Source organism: Anarhichas minor, unplaced genomic scaffold (assembly GCF_050575085.1).
Source record: "Anarhichas minor isolate MPS153535 unplaced genomic scaffold, ASM5057508v1 ptg000006l, whole genome shotgun sequence".
Classification (NCBI taxonomy): domain Eukaryota; kingdom Metazoa; phylum Chordata; class Actinopteri; order Perciformes; family Anarhichadidae; genus Anarhichas; species Anarhichas minor.
In genome coordinates this window covers 1,847,340-1,869,001 of record NW_027466452.1, presented here as the reverse complement: position 1 = coordinate 1,869,001, position 21,662 = coordinate 1,847,340, and the positions used below count along the sequence as shown (strand labels likewise).

At 42.3% G+C, this 21,662-nt stretch overlaps 1 protein-coding gene across 3 annotated transcripts; it reads left to right on the top strand.

Annotated features, from left to right (window-relative positions):
* Window positions 1-1,491: 1,491 nt before the first annotated feature.
* Window positions 1,492-21,662, top strand: xkr4 (XK related 4). Of its 3 annotated transcripts, none has more exons than XM_076078104.1 (4): window positions 1,492-2,189; window positions 16,539-16,738; window positions 19,453-19,798; window positions 21,025-21,662. In XM_076078104.1, exons 1-4 carry the CDS (start codon window positions 1,492-1,494, stop codon window positions 21,623-21,625), a joined length of 1,845 nt encoding a protein of 614 aa, XP_075934219.1. In that variant the 3' UTR covers window positions 21,626-21,662. The 3 variants fall into 3 exon arrangements, with proteins under 3 accessions (XP_075934219.1, XP_075934211.1, XP_075934224.1); XM_076078096.1 differs by having other exon boundaries at window positions 19,444-19,798; XM_076078109.1 differs by lacking the exon at window positions 19,453-19,798 and having other exon boundaries at window positions 21,024-21,662.

Below are 21,662 nucleotides of genomic sequence, written 5' to 3'. Positions count from 1 at the left end.
ATCGATTTATAATTAATAGTTTACATGATTGATGATGATGAACAAAGATTTGTGGCACATAGTGGCTCAGATTTCACAAAAAGTATGATGTTGATGTATGAGAGACGTAAAGCAAATAGAAAGAGACTCACAATGACTACAAGGAGATACAAAGCAACTACAAAGAGACTCGAATGACTACAAAGAGACGCAAAGCAACTACAAATATAATAAACTGCTAAACAGCTAAAAAGAGACAATAAGAGACTCACAGCAACTATGAAATGGGACAAAAAACACAAAGAGACACACAGCAGCAACAAAGAGACTCAAATCAACTACAAAAAGACTCAAAATGACTACAAAGAGACACAAATAAATTACAAAGAGACTGACAAAGACTAGAGACACAAAGCAACCACAGAGACACAAAGTGACCACAAAGCGAGGCTGAACAACTATAAAGTATGTGTGTCCTGCTCCTCAGGAGAGGTGATGGGGCCGTTTGCATGTCCGCGCCCAGGCGGCCATTTTCTTATTATCCGCCCATGCGCACATGGGCCTGGTGTACTTTAGGTCAGGGTCGGCTTCCTAACAGTATATGATGCTATTTCCGACATCAGTGGCCTATTCTTCCAACTCTTTGGCAACAGTTTGGGGAAGGTTTTGAGTGTGAGATGGCCTTCTGTTGGGCAAAGGAAGTGTTGCACAATATAAAATGATGTGGTGATTGCTGCTAATGTTTCGGGATTAAGCACTTGACTGTAGGATTATGAAGTTCAAGTCTCTGCAGAGAATGCTGAGTAACAGTAAGTAACTGTCCATGGTGCTGGAAAGCAGTCTGTACTCTGCAGGACGAGAGGCTGCTTCACCTCAGGTTTTTAACATCCCGATTGATAGGGCATGCTGCATGCTGACAGGTAAACTGAGAGGCGGATTGATTCGCCTGCAATAGGAGATTTTGAGACAGAGAGACTGGCATTAAGAGGGAGAGAGTCATCGAGGGAGAGAGAGGAGGATGATGTCATAGTTTTTAGTTTGTGCGATAGAAGAAGCAGATGGATGCAGCCTTCCTCCTTTTCCTCCGCTCCTGTCTCCGTCTCCACCCTCCACATCTGCCTCAGCATTAGGACTCATCGAGGACAAAGAGGGAAAAACCGCAGAAGCAGAATCTGTTCGCTGCCTGTCTGCAGGCGGAGGACACAAATCGGAAAAGCCCCTTCCTGCCGGCTGGATGTGAGCGGATCACAAACCAGAGGAGAAGTCCAATAAAGACGTGATATGGACCAGAATATCAGAGCAAGCTCTGGGTCAGTCCTCTATTTTGTCTCGATTGTGTATTATGAACAGGCGGCAGTGTGAAGGAGCTAGTCCTGCCCAGAAAGGAGGAGGAGGAGGAGGAGAGACACACACAGAAGGGTGTCGACGGAGAGAGGCAGGGGGAAGCCTAGAGGAGAAGAGGAGGGGAGGACCGCTGGAAAAATAAGAGAGTGATATTACAAGCTTCCAATAATGGCGGCTAAATCGGACGGGGTCCTGAAGATGAAGAAGAGCGACGTGGCTTTCACCCCGCTGCAGAACTCGGAGCACTCCGGCTCGGTGCAGGGGCTCCACCCGGGTGCCCAGCCCGACTCTGCGGGAACCGGGGACGGGGACTTCGCCAACGGGGAGTCGCGGTGCTGCGGCGGCGGCGGGGGCTCCAACTCGACGTGCCTTCGCCCGGGCAGGGAGCAGCAGAAATACACGGTGTGGGACTGCCTGTGGATCGTAGCCGCGGTGGCCGTGTATCTGGCCGACGTGGGCACCGACGTGTGGCTCTCGGTCGACTACTACCTCCGCCGCGAGTACTGGTGGTTCGGCCTGACGCTCTTCTTCGTGGTGCTGGGCTCCTTCTCGGTCCAGCTCTTCAGCTTCAGATGGTTCGTCCACGACTTCGGCACCGAGGACAACGCCGAATCCGCCGCCGATTGCGCCCACATGGACGGGAACAAGCTGCTGAGCGGCTCGGCCTCGCACGGCGACGTTACCGCTCAACACCACCCGGCCACGCCGCAGAGACAGGCGTCGACCGCCAGCAAGAACACTACGACCAACAGCACTGCGAGCACCGCGGTGGGCGGCAGAACCGGGAAACGGTCGGCCTACTACTCCTTCTGCGTCTGGTTCGGCCAGTCCGTCATCCACATCCTCCAGATGGGCCAGATATGGAGGTAGGATGGAGGCCTTGAGATGGGTAATGACGGTGTGTGTGTGTGTGTGTGTGTGTGGTGATGTGATGTGTTTGTTTATGTGTGTGTGGTATAAATGAATGAATGAGCAGAGGGCTGCTCTGACAGTTGGCACTCTTGGCACCATGGTGGACTCTGAATAAGGCCAGATCTTACAGTGTGGCTACCAGCTGCCATCTTTGACATGCTCCCATCTGCAGGGCCAACAGTCACTTATCTTCTATATCCATATATTGATGGGTCATCATCACACAGGAATGATAGGTAGGGAGTTGGCCCCGGCCTGTCAGACACACCTGCTGCAGATGCTGTGGATAGTTCTCTCTTTTGGTGCCATTGGAAAGAACTTCCTACACAGCCTCCGGGTGCAGACATGAATTTGAATGACCCCGTAACTCAAGATGCACATGGTTGCGTTTGACAACAGCCAGCCCACAGTCATTCATTAAATCTATGTAGCTAACCATTGCTGACTTATCCTGGGGTGCACATGCTGCAGAGTAACCGTGGTGGAAGATTATTTGTTGCAGCTTTAATGTTTTATATTGAAATTGTGCAAAATCTCCTATATTCCCGAGCTTAACCTCCGTTGGAAAATGTACCAGAGTCTTTGCAACTCTGTCACTTAGTTTAACCTTCTGTTAGAGAGGACAAAGACAAGCAGCAAATCCTCAGAGTGTAGCCAGTACCCCCCCCCCCCCCCCCCACACACACACCCAACTAAATCAGATCACATGACCTCGGGTGGCCCTGGCTGCAGCTAAAGTATCTACGAACCTGTACATTAGTATGACAGTTTATTACAGAACTATTTGCTGTTTTTTGTGTGTAAAAATGATCCTGATGTGTCCATCAGTGGTGATATGGGATGGAAATCTCAAAACATCAGACAGAAATGTGAGATATGAACATGCTAGTGAATTTGTCTCAGTAGAGCAATTCATTTTACGGTCTGTTGATGTTTTGTAGAAACCTAATTTGGAAACCTACATTACTGTTAACCAGTGGCGGGCCGTGCATTTTATACCTGGGCCTTCACTGCTGTCCTGCAGTTGAACCACCTAACCTCATTATGACGCCACAGCTACGGTTATTATTTGTTTCGTGTAAAAATGAAGCTCAGCATCTATAAATACACTAACTGCAGAGTGCAGATACATGAATACGCGCACGGGATGCTGCGTCATTAACGGACAATGCATTAAAAAAACTGCGGAGCTAAAACATGTATTCCACCGCACACTGAAGAGCACGGGCCATTCAAATGTTATTCACATCAGAGGGAACAATATACACCATAGACAAATGAACACAGTAGTAACACTATGATCACTCCTTCCAGGAAATACACAAAACCGTAATTCTTGTTACTGACGGATTTATTCGTCCGTCAACACCGAGAGGGGAAATGAGTCCACTTGAAAACACATGAACCTTCAAAGATAATCACTTTAACACTTTAACTTAAACTTAACTTTAACACTTTAACACTTTGCGCGCAGTATATCGACTTCTGCCGCTTCTTCTTGTTGCTGTGCACTGACTAAATGTGTCTCCAGAGCAATATTGGACGTAACAATAGTTCCTATCACATATAAAACCAAACAAAAATCCATCTTCATAAAAACAAGTTGTACAAATAATAATATATACTGCCGATGTAAAAACAAAAGCAGTTCACTTACCAAAGCTGCTGTTCACTATTTAAAGACAAAGTCCATCCTCCTTTCTTTGTTAACAAAGAGTTTAATCTCACGGTTGTTCAGTACATCCGTGTGTTTTAGTTCCAGTAAGAAGTCCTTCTCGATTCATGGACGCCAGTGAAGACAGTCGAGCCTCCCCAGTTGTATTTCTTGAATACGTTTTAATGCGTTTGAGGGCTGAAAATGTCCGCTAGACAGAGGCAGCAGATATTGGGATTGTCACCGCCCAACATGTCACGCTAGCCCACTGACCAATCACGTAGTTGTAGGCAGCTAGCAGGCTGTGACACGTCAAAGAATACGCCCAACATGTCAAACTAAAGATCTGATTGGTTGAACACTATGACAATCAACAATATCGTCCCCATTCACTTAAACTGCAAAGGGATGCACTTGTGAATCTGCAGGCCTCTGCCTCTGTTCTTACCTAGAGACACAGAGGTGAGATCTGATTGGATAAAAGCTCTACTTAAAACAAGCTGCACTGGAAGCAGAGCAACTGAGGAAGACAGTAGCTGTGCAATGAGAACATAAGATAATGGGGAAAATATTTTTATAAATTATAATACATGTAGTGTATTTAAGAAAAATTATTAAATTATAAAATCGCTATAACTTTGTGATTCTGTTTAGGCCAGCAGAGAAGGCTTTGCTGGCCCTGACGGCCCACCACTGCTGTTAGCACTAACAGTAACATGAGAAACAGGAGAAAAGTACTGAAACAATAAGTTCATTAGCTGACAGAATATTTTTCACCAGCAATGTTTGATAGTTAATTATTTTATTCAGCTTGCTGTTCCCAGTGTGCTTTGCTGCTTTTCTCCGTTTGCTGTCACTTTTAACTGAATATTTCTTTGGTTTTGGACAAAACAAGACATTTGAAGACGTTAACTTGGACTCTGGGAAATTGTAATGGTCAGCTTCAAGACAAAATTATTATTTAAAATGATCGACAGATTAATCAATATTGTAAATAATTAGACAATACCTTATGGTAAAATGTCCATCTTTGCTGATTTGTTCTAGTTGCATTGTTATAAAACATGTTTGTGTGACAGATCAGAGTTTAGAAGAGGAGACGAAATTTACAATGTGATATTTTATTGAAGATTTTATGTTAAATTGTGTCTTAGGCCTAATTTGACTTGGTATGAAATCGCACTGCCTCAAAATTTCGCTTTGCATCCTTGACCACACAGTCCTAGACAGATATCTCATAATCTGGACAAATAAAACCAGAATGCCAAATTCAGTTTGAGTAATTTTTGTTAAGAGAACATAAAGTCTACTTGATGCGGCAGCGTCACATTCTTTTTGTTTTTTACAGCGTTTTACTAACACATTTGCAGCTTCGTCATTGTTAGTGTGGTAACAGCTGAACTCATTTCAGTGACGCCGTTTGCTGTGATATCTTTATTTTGTGTATTTCCCGGATATTATGCGTAGCTGAGACTAGGATTAATAGAAAATAATAGAAACGTGATCCAGCAGAAAATACTTCCCCTCGAAACGAATTAATATAATCAAGTTTTGTTGTATATTAATGTAATTTTTAGTATAGCGATATCAGATATCGGGCCGATATTGACTCAAATAGCTGGATATTGGTGGCAATGGGGCTTATCTATTCAAATCTGGGATCCCCCAGAATGAGCTGGAACATGTTGCCGGTGAGAGGGAAGTCTGGGTCAGCCTGCTTGGCCTGTTGCCACCGCGACCCGACCCCGGATAAGCGGAGGAAAATGGATGGATGGATGGATGGATATTCAAATCAATTCTATGTTTATATACCAAATTAATTTAATACTGGAATTTTACTTCCTGTTTAAGTTTTAGCAATTTGCTGCTGCATTAAAAAGTTTACATTTGAATTGCAATTCCTGTTAATTTTGAAGATTTTCTAACAAGTTGCTGGTGAACAATTTATTATTTTAACAATAAATAACAATTCCCTTAATTTTCTATTGATGCATTTATTTTTTACATTTTGTTTTACAAAGTTAGGAAAGCAGTGTTTAAGTCAAATCTGATGTTGCCTTTCACATACAAAAATAATCCCAGTCTCTTCCACACAGTGAGGCATGCAGCTTATTAATGAATCGGTATCTGATCGCTACCTAAAGCCCAGCTATCGGTATCAGGACTGAAAAAGTTGGATCGGTCCATCCCAGAGTTTTAGGAGACCAGGCTGCCAGAGGCGAAGTTACTGGAACAAGAATTTGATTTGTTTAATGTACTTATTAAAGACAAACTCAGTAGCAAATAAAACTGGTAACTCACCATGAAATTAATACATGATTTCAAGGAATTTGAAGCCTTGAAGCGGCGAGCTGCTTCAGTACAACTAGATGAAGCCACGTTCTGTGGACATTAGACATTAGATGTAAACATTAGTTTACATCCTGAAAAAAGGCTGCTATATTGGATATTCCGATGACACATCTTTTTTTAGGTTTTAATGCGAGCAGATGGAGTTTGGTGCTTTTATCTACATTTGAACAATTCTAATTATGCACCTAACTGTACTGAGGGCAGTGAGGAACAGACTGTGTCTCACAGTTTCACCATTTGTTTTCTCAGTTCTGGTGCAGCTCACTTTTATTTTCATTACCCAGTAATGTTATATTTCACCCAGCTTCAGTCTGCACAACGTCAGAAATAACAGGAGATTCTCATCTGCAGGCCCCAGTGATGTTTTCACATTTCTTATTCAGTCCGAACAACAATCCTGAAGCTGACGACACAGTTCTATTCATTATTGATGTGACATTCCTGTCGAAATAACGTATTCAATATTTTGGAATTCATATTTCTAAACGATTCAAGAACAAAAAGAAGCTAAAGCATTGTGGTATTTCTAGAGTATAGATCTATTCATTTATTTACAATATATTCATAAAGAAATAAATAACACTTTAATTAATTTAATCATCATGGCATCATCATTGCCATCATTAAACATTTTTGTTTTAGCAGCTTCAAGAGTTGACAGCAATTTGGAGATACTACACTTAATGGATGTGAATTATGACCTACGGTTAAAATGGATCAAAGAGTATTTGAAAGCTTCAAAAAAGGACTACAATTTATATTATAATAGTTTGTATTATCAAAAGTTAGTGTCAGTATTTCGAATGAGGTATTTTAAGTAATGGACTATTGATCAGTATGTGCCAATAACTACATTACAATCAACATATTGAACTTGGGGGCTCATCATACTTTTCATTAGCAGACGTTCAGCATCTTAATGAGCTATAAATGGACATGCAGCTCTTTATTCTGGATCCATTCAGTCGGTCCCCAGTGGATTCTCCTCACAGAGAGTCATTCTGACGGCAGTATTAATATATAATCTTTAACTGTTGCACAGTGAACGTTATAGAATATATTGTAAACATACAAATAGTCATTGTGGCTGGAGATACTCCCTGTTCTCTGCTTTTAAGTGTCTTGGTTGATGAAGCCAATAGAGTCAGTTCAAATAGATCTACACACATGCATATTACGCCATGTACTTGCAATGAAATAAGCTAGCAGTGTAAATTGATATTATACATTTTGTCGGGACAGCAACGTGCAGATACAGTAGTTCCTTGTTTCTACCTAAACCTGCATGAATTCATGTGTTTGAGTCAAATGAATCGATGCAATGTGAAAATGTCGCTTGGAGGGAAATTTCAAATTCCACCCAACTCTGCTACTCCACAGAGCTGTTTAGCCTTTAATAGCTGATTGTTTGGTTTTATAGCTTGCGTGTTTTGTCATCAACCCCACCCCCATGTAGGCAGCCATTTTTGGTATCGGAAAAGTTCTGGTTTCCACTTGTAGTCCGAGTTGACCAATCACGTTGGAGCAGGCTTTGGTTGAATGTAGGTAAATAGTCCATGTGGAGAGCAAAAGTGGCGGAATGCACTGGCCGCAATGTAATCTGGGAACCCACCAGCTATTGTTTGATGATAATTCATTGGTTTGAAATTAGCCTGTAAACTAGCTACATTTCCACTGCATCTCTCAACTCGACTCTCCCTTGTTTGGCTTTTCATTAGCAAAAGTTGAGGGTAGTAACTATTTTTTTTTTGGTTGAGCTTCAAAGTTAGCGGAGCCTATATTAGAGGGAGGAGTAAAAACTCTTCAGACCACTGATTGGTCAGAGAGAATCGTCACTTGCGGGACACGGGACATCCTGCACAAGAGCGGCATTTTTAAACAAGCCAGAAGTGGCCGCAAATTTTTTTAAGTGCAGAAGTTCTTTTGATTGGTTGCCGATGAAAGGACTCAGCGAGTGTCGCGTTGAAGATGATGACAGTGATGGCAGTTTCACGAGCCGCCACGTTAGCGACCACCTGAGGGGTTACTGTTCGCAGTGGAAAACAAAATAGAGAAAAGGACCTGGTACCAAAAGTGAGTTGAGTCAAGTCGAGCCGAACCATGCTCTGGAGATGAGGCATTAGAGACCAGCTGGGGAACACAGTGGAGCATTTAGCAGTTAAAGAGCCAGATATTAATCTCAGGAGTTGGTGGAGACCAAACCAGAGTTAAGAAGAGAGTGAATATTGGACTTACACAAACATCACTGCAAATAAATGATCATGTTGATCCGTCTCTGCTGGAAACTGTTTGCTTACCAAATTAACGTTATGGTGTGATAATATGCCAAATTTGTGTTTTCAGCCTGTTGCAAAGTTCCACAGCATAATAAATGTATTACTGCAGCTTTAGCAACTGTCTTGAAGTTGTGTTGAAAGACAGGATTTGTGGGTTCACAGTGGTGGACAGAAGTGACACAGGGCTGTAAGACTGTCAGGTCCTGGACATGTCCAAGACTGATCTCTGTTCAGCTGAATGTGATAAAGTCCAAAAGGATTTCAATACCAATTTAAGACCTGGACTGGTAAACTAAGTCCTCATCCACAAATTAAAAGTCAGTAACTTTTAATAGTTAACTTAAAATGTTTAAACCTAAATACTGTTCATGTTGAGCCAATATTCATAAGACAACAACACGGAGGCTCCGTAGTCCGGACCAAGGCGGCCAACTTTATTACTGCTTTCAACCTCGACAAAGGCAGTGCAGACCAGATCCACTCCTTATGTTCTTACCTTTCACAATAAAAGCCCTAGATAAATCATATAGAGTGCTGCAGGAATGAGTCCTAAATGCCAGAAATGAGTCAGCATTGTTGAACTTGCTTCGGTTGATATCTTTATTCATGGTGCAAAAGCTCAGACAAAATCGACCTTCCTCTGAAAAAACATGAGATCACTTTCTCACTGTCTTATATTTAAGTGAAAGTATTCATGATGCAAACAACATGAAGGCTTTGAAATAATCCAAACTTTGGCAACGACAGAACAACATGTAGAATGGCACGTACATGCACTGGGGTGAAAGTGGCTTTATGCAACACAGGCATTCACAAAGAAATGCAGTTGCAGCCCAAGACAAACATGACAGAACAATGCAAAAACAGTAGTTCGTCCCTGTGGTGCATTTGTTAAAGATTTTCATCAGGAGAAATGTAAACAGCAGCAACAAAACAGTCAATATGGCTGACATCTTAACATTAAAATTCAACATTAGGGTAACATTTTTTCCCTAACTTTTTCCATTAACTTTGACTGTGTTCGAGCACCAAGCATTATTGATGTAAACACAGAGTCCACCTCCTCTCGTCCCAGATCCGGGATGCCACCATGGAGCCAGGTCTCTGTAAAGATGTGGACACAGCAGTCACAGGTCTCCCGTTGCTGCTTTCACCGGAAGTCTTATTTCATCCATTTTATTTTCCTGCAAACGGGCATCAGACAGCAGTCGGCTGGGTAGAGGAGTAGCCTCAGGTCTGAGCTTAGTCAGCTTAGCTTCCATCTCGGCTCTCCTCCCTCTGCTTCTGGGGCAGTCGACTGCCTTCAGTGGTGTTTGGTTCGGCAGGCCTGGTTGGGTAGTCGGCCTCGGGCGATGATCGTCTCAAGGTCCGCTCATCACAAGTTAATCCAATCCCCACGCTTCCTTCTCAGATGTTGGACTTTTCCCTATTCTGAATTGTCCCTGGTAATATATATTTTTTGATTTTCAAATTGCGTCTCATATTGATTGAGTAAGTCTCACTTTTCCACCTCCGATGAAGAGCGGGGCACGGCTCCTTTTTTAATTCCTCCAGAGTCAGAACGGGGTTCTGTGTCTGTCAGATGGTCTGAAGGGGAAACTACCAAAATCAGCAGAGCAATGACGTAATGCACAGCAGAGGACAGGTAGGTTTTTTTCTCAAACATTATGACTTCTCAGGGAACTCAGATATGTGTCACATATGTTTCACACAGCAGACCTGAGGTCTGTCTGACCCCGCTCTCCCCTACTCACTGGCAAGGTAATGCTGACAAACATTGACTTGATCATTGTGGTAAATCAGAATGCAACATCTTGTTCAGATATATTCAGACCTATAGAAATATTTCTCCTTGTGCATTAACGATACAATCAAACCAGTTCATTTTAAGATTCTCTGGGTCATTCATTGAAATGATGTTGAGACCTCGTAGACTGTGGCAGAGCCAAACAGACGAGGTGTCGTGTTGCCGCTGTCGTGCCGCCTGACTAATGGATTTTGAAACTTGTGTAGGGAGATGATTTATTTTTTCCCACACTACAAGATGTGTTTACCAGGAGCCAAACACAGGTCAGTCAGTAAGCTAGATACGCTCACATTTCACTTTAACTGCTGGATAACCTTCGTGAAGCTCATCCAGCTGTTTATTCATATCTTAAACCTATTTAACAGATCAGCAAGTACAGTACAAATAGGGTGGAAGTGACTTTTATTCTCTACCAAATATAAGTGTGCTCCAGATAAAGCTGATCATGCTTTGAAACGTTTTGATCAGTTCAGTACTGAGATGGTTAATCTGGGAGGAGACCTCAGAAACTAAATCAGTGCAACACTCAAGTTACACTCTGTCTGAAAACTTTATTTTATTACAACAAGACAGAGAAAGTCTACAGAGGGTTATTATTAATTATTGATTTAATTAATACATTTTGTATTATGATTATTAAAACAAGTCGGGGTAGTTTTGAGGATGACGTAATTTCTTCATTTTTCTTACTGTCAACAAATCCCATGTACAGACCCAAACCAACAATGAATGTATTCTACTAATATAATTGAGTAATTACAAATATTTTTAGTATTAGTATTATTGTGTGTGTGTCGAAGCCTGATATAATTTATTCCTTGCCATAAGAAAACACATCATCTAGCCTCAACGTTACACTGGAATACATGATACTTCTTTGCCAAGAACTAAATCTTCAAAATCTTCAGCCTGGTCTCATATAAATGATGCTCCTTTCCTACAAAACTGCATTGTCAATCAGGGACATGTATTTCCTCCCAAATTACGTTTGTTTTTGACGTCAACATTAAAAAAATATATTTCACAACGTTAATATCATGTTAAACACCATAACCAGGGATAAAATATGATTCCCTTGAAACGTAATTGGGAATGCAGTTTAGTTGTACGGGAACGTCATTTTGAAAAGTTGAATTCTGAACCCAAGCCATGACCTGATTCTGATGATCCTGACTGCTGCTGGCAAAGTTTAGACCAGAACCCGACCCAAGACCTGAGTTTTTATTTTTGCTCTATTGCATCCATCATAATCTTCATTTCATGGCTCGCCAGGCCAAAGGCCTCAGTAAACAGTAATTCAAACAGTCCCTGTCAGATCATATTACCATCTAAAGCCCCTCTACGACCACGTAGCCCAGCTCTAAGACAAGTTTGAGACACACGGATCTACTAAATAATAGAATCATTTATATACAACTTAAAGGTTCTGTATAGGGGATTTAAAGCATTAATATTGCAGCAAGCAACAATTCGCTATGTGAAGATATAGCCATTGTAATCCAAAATCTCTAATACCTGTGCTTTGTTGACGTAGTTGGACTGGCCGTGCGTGCCCTTCAGTGCCTGTTAGTGCATGTGATCCCCACTAGCTAGCTCATGGCCGTCGCTCTGCAATGCTCTCATACGGTGGTTACAGCTGATAACGTTGTCCCGACTGCGGGAGCATAGGGCCCACCCTCCGGTCCCAGCCCAGGCAAACACTGTTAGCTCTGTCAGCATTGTTGCCGTTGTTTGCACTGTTAGTGCTGTTAGCACCGTTAGCTGCTAGCTGCCAGCTCAGCCATCACCATGTTGAAAGCCGTTGGGAGCAACAGATATGCTCTGAACTTTGAATTGCCGATATCTTGAGTGAAAGTTGTGTTGAAAAAAGAAAAGAGAAGGCACAGCACAGAGGTGAGAGGGGATCTGAAAGGGACTGACTGCTGCTCTGACCTTTATGCGTGGGGAACAACAGGCCCAGGTGTGGTCCATGCCGCTGTTAAAACTGCCACAGGTCAGCAGAAAAGGCAGAGCAAGTCATATGATCATTTGTTCGAAGCATAGTCAGGCCTTAATGCACTGCATTGGGTGCACTTTTTATTTGAGAGCAGACAGCAGCCCAAACCTTTTAGCCACCGTGGTACCCCGAGCCATTTAAAAAAAAAAGAATTATATCATCAGTAGGGACAGGGATCTACTGGGACTGAAATTCAGCCCTGGACTTTAAAATAGAGAGGTCTTCATGTTCATGTTCAGGACTGAGCCAATCAGATTTCAACAAAAACGAGGATCAGTCCAAATTGGTTTGGGCCGCTCATATCGCCCCTCAATATTGAAAGTGTTAGTTTGGCCAAATCTCCTCTGAGGGCCAGGCTGGCCTGACATAAGATATTGAAAAATAAAAAAACTCTACCACCACCGGCCAGTTCAGCCTGCAATGGATCGGCGGTTTGGGAGTCTTCCAGAACTTCTCGATGACCAGTCCACCCCTAAGAAGGGACCAGGGCTACGGCAGTCAGGAAGCGGTATGGGCGAACACAATGGTGGTTTTGGTCTTTTCATTGGATTTAACAATGTATCTGCAACACAAATACTTGTATTCAAATACAACAGCAGGACTGCAGGTTATGAAATAGAAAAATGTGAGTTGCTTGGTACGAAAGTGGCCATTGTTATTTATCTTAAAATTGTCGTTCAGATGGATCATCAGTGGAGCACTGGTACCTCGAGCCTCTAGCAGCCACTTTCATGCTCAGTGCAGACAAATGGTCCAGTGCCATAAATATCCTATCATGAAGAGTAGCATTGCCATGGTAATGCTGGCAGTACTGATGGAGGTGACGGTGGCTTTGCTTCAAGGGTGAATGAGCTGACTTTTCTTTTCTGTAGATGTGAGTGAGGCAGTCAGAGCACCTTCAGTAACAGCGTGAATGTATCTGTATTTGCAGACACAGACACACAAACAGTGAGATATGTGTCATGTCCATCTGTCCATGTACAGGCTGCAGCTTTATTGCCCTCAGCCCAGATTTCATTTTCAAATGCTTTATTGATAGTGGAACTTCATTTCACGGCCTATTAGGCTGCCGCTAAATGAATGCCATGTGTCGCTGATATTTCAGAGATAGACGGAGGGAGACTCATTAAAATGTAGGCCACAGACAGACTGAAAAGTAATAATGAATTCACTTCATTAAATGAGCTCTTGCCTCGGGTCTGGAGAGGTACAGTTGGAGCTGAAGTATGAGTGCTGCTCAGGCAACGTCCATGTTGCAATCTGGTATTTTCAAATGCAACTGCATGGTGAAACTACAGACTATATAGCACAGGGTCTTTGTGTCAAGAAAGTTGATATTTTCCTTGCTGTTGAAAGGTACTTTGCCCACTTTGGGCATTGTAGAAAAAAAATGAAATACAGGCCTGTGTCAGCAGCAAGCAGAAGCTTATTTTTGACCTTGACCAGAGCAGTTTCAGTGCTGTGAATGGAGCGAAAGCCTGACAAAATGTCTCAAAGATTTCATTGTTATCCATAAAAGACAAAATCAATTGAGTGAAAACAGTCTTTCATTTTATTAATTGCACAGGTTTTGTGCTCTTTTCTAATTCAATCCAAAGGCTTTATAAAATAGGAAATAAGGGTTCCGAAAAGGTTCTTCCTGAAAGGCTGAGGTTCTAACCAGAACCTCTGAAAACCCGGTTTTGGGAGAAAGAGTTCCTCAAGGATCGTTGAAAGCATAGGTCTTAAAAGATCATCGCAGCCCACATACCCCCAGAAACTGTGATTTTTGTGAACCAGGATTGTTGTGGGTTGCGGTGCAGCACATCATTCGGCCTCCTCTCCGGCCCTTGGGGATCCTCATGAGGAAGCCTGGGTGTATTCTAGATGAAACCCTTGGAATATAAAAGGGTTCTTGTTGGAACCCACCAGGTGGGTTCTTGTTGGCACCCATAGAAGGTCTGGATAGAACCTCTAGAGAGGATTCCAGGCAGAACCATCAAACCATAAAAGGGTTCTCTGTAGAACCTCTCATAGAAGGTTCTGGGTGGAACCTTTCACAGATAATTCTAGGTAAAACCCTCTGAAAGGTTTCCAGGTGGAACGTGTATAATCCCAAATAGTGTTATGGGGACAAGCCAAAGAACCCTATATATGGTGCTAACTAGAACCAGTACTCAGTATACTGAGGTGATTTTTAAGTGTTAGCCTGTTGTGTACGCTAGAAATCCCCAACTATAGAAAAGGATTTGGTGGGACCTGGCATGAAAGTTTTTCCACTAGTGGCTGGGAAGAATTTATTTTCTTTAATTTACTATTGAGCACTATAGCAAAATCAAGGACTGTCCCCTTTAAAGTGGGCAATGTTGCTGAATGGGCCTATAGAACAGCAGCCCTGAGAGCTGAACAAGTTGCAACCTGAGAAAACATGTTCATACATTTTGAACACATTTTGAAAAAACACTGCAAATATAGAAAACCACCGAATACAGAAAGGTGCTGCAGGTAGCACACAGCACAATGGAAACTGTTTCCAGGTGACACTCAAAAGTCACATGACTGTGAGAAGCTTAGTGTTGCAAATGAACTAACCTGTAGTTATGTTTTTTTCTGGCTAATTTTAACATTGTCATAGCATGATTCAGATATCATTGCAGATATCTGCTGTTGACCCAGCATAAACCTTTTGCCAATTCAAATAATCTGCCGAAATACAAACAGTTCATTTTGAAAGAGGCTAATGTTATCTTACTAGTGTAGTTACTTTCAGAATTGTCACCAAGTAATGTTCAAGGACAGAAATTAATTGAAACTCAAATTCAAAAGTCGCTAAATGATCCGATCCCTTCAAGCCTCCCTCCAAAGACAATCCTCCAAAATGATCAATATGAATGTAAACAACCAACATGGCTGTTGTTAGGACTCCCAGCTGTCAAGCTAGCAGCTCGTAGAAGATTCTGGCGACGAGCAATGAGTGCACGGGCAGAATACACACAGGTAGATAGGTAGGTAGATAGACGGGCAGGTTGGCCGTCAAATCATTTTAATTTGAATGAAATCATCTGACGGGCTTATTACAGCCTCCCTTTTTTGTCAGAGCAATATATTTATTGATTGCTCTTGGGATGTAAAAATAATTGCAACAAATACAACAAAAAAATCCTAAACACATAATAACCCACCCTGGCTTTAACCATGCATGCAGACTTTCAATATGACTTTGCATGAAAACAATAATTAGTTAATTTGTCCATTTGTCTGTCTTGACATCAGGCTGTAGTTAATGTTTTTTTCGTTGAAGTAAAAATTGAATACATTTTGTCCTAATTCTTGTTTTCAAAGGTTTCCTTTTCTTTAGTTTTAGTCTTGTCTTGGTTGTAAAAAATAGTCCACACATATCATTAAGTGTTTGTACTTATACCTACGGAAAGTAATCGTAATCCAGAGCCAAGACGTGTAGGGCTGCCTCTGCTCTACTGCTGCACTTATAGCACCGGCTTCACAATTAATTGTGTGTATTTTGTCATATTATGTTTTGTCATGCTGTGTTATCACACAGTGATGTTTTGTTCATAATTAGCCTGCCAGTCCAAACTGGCAGGCTAATTATGAACAAAACATCACGAGTCATAAATAATGCTGGGTGAACAGCAGATATTTGCAATAATATCTGAATCATAACAATGACCATGTTAAAATAAACCAAATAAAATGTAAGGTGACATTTAAGCTCATTTTACAAAACTACTAATGGATAACCGACTTCAATAACCTCATAAGACAAAACCATGGCAACAACAGGCCATGTCTCTGCCGTGTGCATCAGTTTTTCGTGTTCCCTGGAAACAGCTCCTTGCACGCCTTTCTGTATTCTGTTGTGTTTTTTGCAGCACGTGTTTTCAAAGTGGTGAAGATGTCTTTCTTAATTTGAGCTCTCAGGGCCAGCGCGTTATAGCCACATCACAACCTGAAATCTATGTCCAGCCTGACTGTTATATACTGTTACACTGATATATGGCAACATTTGCTCACTAACAGTGCGCCTCAGCACTGCAGCCATCAGTGTTTCATATATCGATATAAGTAGAAGGCTGTTTAAGAGGTAGATACATTTGACAAACTGAGAGAATGAAAATAAATTAAGACTGAATTCCAGTGTGTTGTGCCTTTCTCCTTCTTCGTTAACTGTAACATGCGATGTTGATGCTGAAGCATGATATTTTCCTCCATGTCCTCCAGGTATCTTCACACCATCTACCTGGGCGTTCGGAGTCATCAGAGTGCTGAGACAGAGCGCTGGCGTTACTACTGGAGGATGGTCTATGAGTTTGCAGATGTGAGCATGCTGCATCTCCTGGCCACCTTTCTGGAGAGCGCTCCGCAACTGGTGCTGCAGCTGTGCATCATTATACAGACACACAAGCTCCAGGCTGTGCAAGGTAACACACTCACTTACTCACAAGCACAAGCACTCTCACAAACCCTAATGTGTTAGGGTTAGAGGGTTATGCTATATACTTAGAGGAGTTTAATATTATTTAACATGTGCCTGTGCACCACGGGCTACACCCTCGGGATGTTGACTGCATCTCTTTCGACCTAACATAAACGTAATTCTACTGTGAACCTTAAAACCAAGTCTTAACCCTCAAACAATCCTTTGAAGTAGCGAGAACTGGCCAAAAGAAAAGCCTCCTCTGACCACTGTATCCATCCAGGGGGAGGATGTCAAGGTGATTCACTCCTAAATAACCTCAGAATGCACCCGGACGACGGGCTAGAGTGGGCTGGGAACACGGGGGCCCTCGTCAAGAAGGGTCAGAGCGAGCTCTATTACCTGTGGAGGCTTCAGAGTCTGCAACAAGATGCTGAAGAGACACTAACAAGCAATGCTGTTAGCCATAAAACCTTTTTACTCATCAGTAGACTGAGAGGCTGCTGAGGTTAGCTGGACTCCCTAACTATACGGTATGATTACATTTTCTGTAAAAATGTAAGCACTGGGACGGTAGTGGTCCAGTATGGATTGTGGACTGTAGCTGGAGAGGTGCCAGAGGTGCCAACCTTCTAGCCACTACGATTTGGCCTTGAGCACGGCACCAAACCCCCAACTGCTCTGAACTCTCTCCATACAATAATACAATAATGCATGTGTATAACAACAGAGTGATAAAATAGAATTTCCCCTTTGGAGATTAATAAAGTGTGCATACTTCTGGCACAATTTTATACTGGTAACTACATCCATTTTGCAATTTGCCCAAATGCATGCACATGCTTAAAATGTCACTTTTTTAACATTTGTGCGAATGATGTTTGACATGTCTTTTGCATTATTCTTTGCACAAGGTATTTTGCTCGTGTACTGCTGCTGGAACATGCACATTTCCCCCAAGGGATAAATCATTTATCTATCTAGCTTTTCACTGCATCTCAAATGTCCCCACAAAGCAAAAATATCCTCATTGAATTAAGAGCAAATCTATGATTTAGGAAATGTCTCCACACAGCTCTCAACATGACGATAGCTGAGCCAGCGGCTAGCAGCAACATAACTCCACTATACAGTTACACAGCAAATAGTGGTTTCCTACCATATTAATGTTCAGAATGTTGAAGAATGAACCTTTAAGCTCAGACCAAATAACTCCCGCACAAACCCACTTACTTGCTTTCCTCAGTAAATCCAGGTATCATTTCCAAATAGTCTGTTCGAACAGAACTGCTCTCTCTGTGATGTTCCTGCTCACCTAGCATTAGCCTGAGCATTAGCTAGCTAGCTGTGCTCTCCACTGCAGAGCAGTGAATCGGTCAAAAGCTGGATTCCCTCACTTGTTTCACGAATATACACCATTATGTCTGAGTACTACTACGCCACCTGTCAGTAATGTCATCTGACTTCAGAAGCTAGGCAACAATGTAACTGCAGATGCATGCAGACTTTCAATATGACTTTGCATTAAAACAAGAATTAGTTAATTTGTCCATTTGTCCGTCTTGACATTAGGCTGTAGTTTATTAGGCTGTGGTTTATTTATTATTAAGTAAAAATCGAATACATTTTGTCATAATTCTTGTTTTCAAAGGTTTCCTTTTCTTTAGTTTTAGTCTTGTCTTGGTTGTGACAAATAGTCCACACATATCATTTAGTGTTCGTACTTACGAAAAGTAATCGTAATCCAAAGCCAAGGCGTGTAGTGCTGCCTCTAAGGAAGTCAGGTGTTGTGGTATAAAGAGTGACAAAGTCCATGTAGGGAGGAGGTCATGGTGGATGATGGGTCAAACAAACACAGGACTTTCACTCAGGAGACAGCTATTCATATTCTTGTGAAACTGAAAGTCAATGTTAACTAATTTTACCTTATTTTTGTTATGTAACTTATGTACTTAACTAATGCCACATATCTACGTTATGTAAGCAACAATCTAGTTTTACGTAAAAAATGTATTTCACCCAAACTTCCTAAACCTAAACAAGTAGGTTCAAGGGCTTGCACAGGAACACTCATCGCTTGTGCAAAACACACGAAAATTAACTTATCATAATACAAAACATTGTATGAGGATATGTTGCATTGCTTAGCCCCTGTGTGAAAGAATTGTCAGTGACGCCTCTCACCCCAAGCAGCGACTGTTTGCCCTCCTCTCCTCTGGAAAGTTTTAGGACTCACCGTTTCAGGACCAGCAGGCATAGAAACAGTTTATTTTCCTCAGCTGTCACTTGCTGAACTTTGCACCCTTTCTGTTTATTCCACATCCTATTTATTGTATATTGTATCCTGTATATTATTTTGCACATTACTCAACTTTTTGCACTTCGGCTAAACTGCATTTTCTTGTCTCAGACCCTGTACTCTGTGCAATGACATGAAATATAATCTAAAAAAACGAAAAAATAAACAACCTATATTCTAAGCTAACACTTTCCCCTGCTTGCAACGTTTGTGCTAAGCTAGGGTAAACACATACTGAGTCTGTGTAATAGATGCACAGAGAGGAAATCCATACTCATCTGCTTATCTGACTGTGGGTCTGATGACAATTCAGCATATTTTCCAAAATGTGTGCGTTTCTGTCTGTACTGTACCCATGATGTGACACTGGAATCAAACCCGTTGTGTCTCTGTGTGCCTGACTGTTGCAGGTATGACAGCTGCAGCCTCCCTTGTCTCTCTGGCCTGGGCCCTGGCCTCCTACCAGAAGGCCTTGAGACAGTCTCGGGATGACAAGAAGCCCATCAGCTACCTGGCTGTCATCATCCAGTTCTGTTGGCACTTCTTCACTATCGCTGCGAGGGTCATCACCTTCGCCCTGTTTGCCTCTGTGTTCCAACTCTACTTTGGCATCTTCATTGTCCTGCACTGGTGCATCATGACCTTCTGGATTGTCCACTGCGAGACAGACTTCTGCATCAGCAAATGGGAGGAGATTGTGTTTGACATGGTGGTGGGCATAATCTACATCTTCACCTGGTTCAACGTCAAGGAGGGACGGACAAGGTGACACGCTCAACTCCATTTAATGTGACGTAGACCTGAAGAAATAAATCTGTTCTTTTTAAATGAGTTATTTAATTTAATTGTCATTCTGAGGTGCTTGAACAAACAGGATGTAGTACAGACTAAGACAGGTTGAAGCTCCATTACTGGATTTTCTTCTGGCTGCTTAGGGGCAGTCGAACAAGCTGTAACAATAGCATTGACATCTAAGTTGTTATGGTAAAGGTGTTGGCAAGCCTGTTTACACGTCTAACAGACACAGGGCTACATTAGTATGTATTTGAAGGTGTGCCAATGGGCTATGAGAGAATGAAAATCTCCATAGAGATGATAATGTAATATAAACTGGAAAGTCAGTTGAAGTTTGTGATTTCGTCATAACTGTACCACCAGACAATGTGAAAGTGCCTTAAACCTGCATTCTTTCTACTGGCCATCAGGAAACAACTGCTCTGGGTGAAAATAGAAGTCAGACTGAATAGAAGTCTATGAGAAAATGACCCTACTTGACCCCACTTGAGTTTATGGTCTCAATCTCTAGTTTCAAGTCTTCTTCAATACAGCATGATGTTCATTTGGTCCATTTAGAGTCAGACAGACCATAAAGCAGGGAATGCTTCAGGGCGGGGCTAACTGTGATTGACAGGTAACTACCACGGTGTTGTCCGCTCTGGGAGTTGTCCGTGTTTTTGTCTTAGAACTTTAACCCTTACACAGTGGGTTTTCAGTTTATGAAAGTCAATTTTGTTTACATTTTGGTGGCCCTAAAATGTCTTGTTGAGCTTTGGTTTGTTTATAGCTTCACCCTCTCGTGTCACTTCTGGTTGCAAAAGATGGTAAAATGCGGTATTCTAGGCTTCAATACTGTTTCGCTGCATAATATTTGTGCTGTCTGTAAAAGTACTCATGACAAAAACAGCAGTTGAAAACAGTAATTTAACAGTATATTTTAAACATTAAGTGGAAGTGGTTGGCTTGATGGAGGCTCTAATGGAACAATCATTGGAAATCATACTCTAAATATTATGAATTTGGAAAACAGTTGTAGAGGTATCTGTGTTGGAAGAATGGTCTGACATATTAGTATAGCCATCCTCAAGCCCATTGTCCAAATAGAACATAAGCATTTCCAAACTAAACATATCGTGCTAATACTTGAGAGCTGCTTCATGCTTTGTTCACTGATTTGGTTCTTATTCATTTCTTTTCATCATGTCTTTGTGCAGGTGTCGGCTTTTCATCTATTACCTGGTGATTCTGGTGGAGAACGCTGCTCTCAGTGCGTTGTGGTATCTTTACCGGTCGCCTCACACCACCGACGCCTTTGCAGTGCCAGCACTCTGCGTCATCTTCAGCAGTTTCCTCACCGGTGTGGTTTTCATGCTCATGTACTATGCCTTTTTCCATCCCAACGGACCACGCTTTGGGCGCTCGCCGAGTGGCCAGGGTCTTGACCTAGATCCCACTGCTCAGTTCTCCACGCTACCATCTGAAGGTGCCACCAACTCACTACGTTCCAACCGAGGTACCACCGCAACCCTGGAGCGTGACGTGGGAAAGTATTCTGAGCGGGACGGCTGCATGCCAGTTTTTCAGGTCCGACCTACAGTGCCATCTACGCCATCGTCTCGTGCTCCGCGCCTCGATGAGACCGTCATCAAGATCGACCTTTGTAGGAACCGCTACCCAGCCTGGGAGCGCCATGTCCTCGACCGCAGTATACGCAAGGCAATCCTGGCCATAGACTGCTCGCTGACCCCTCCACGGCTGCAGTACAAAGATGACGCTCTAGTGCAGGAGAGGCTGGAATATGAGACCACATTATAGTTCCACCCTGCTCTCAGAACTCATAGAGGGGTGCAGT

Bases quoted from the DNA above. Each gene is read 5' to 3' on its own strand.
- xkr4 (XM_076078096.1), top strand. From the start codon at position 1,492: ATGGCGGCTAAATCGGACGGGGTCCTGAAGATGAAGAAGAGCGACGTG. The intron at 2,190-16,538 runs GTAGGATGGAGG...CATGTCCTCCAG, and splicing joins CAGATGGGCCAGATATGGAG to GTATCTTCACACCATCTACC. The intron at 19,799-21,024 runs GTGACACGCTCA...GTCTTTGTGCAG, and splicing joins GTCAAGGAGGGACGGACAAG to GTGTCGGCTTTTCATCTATT.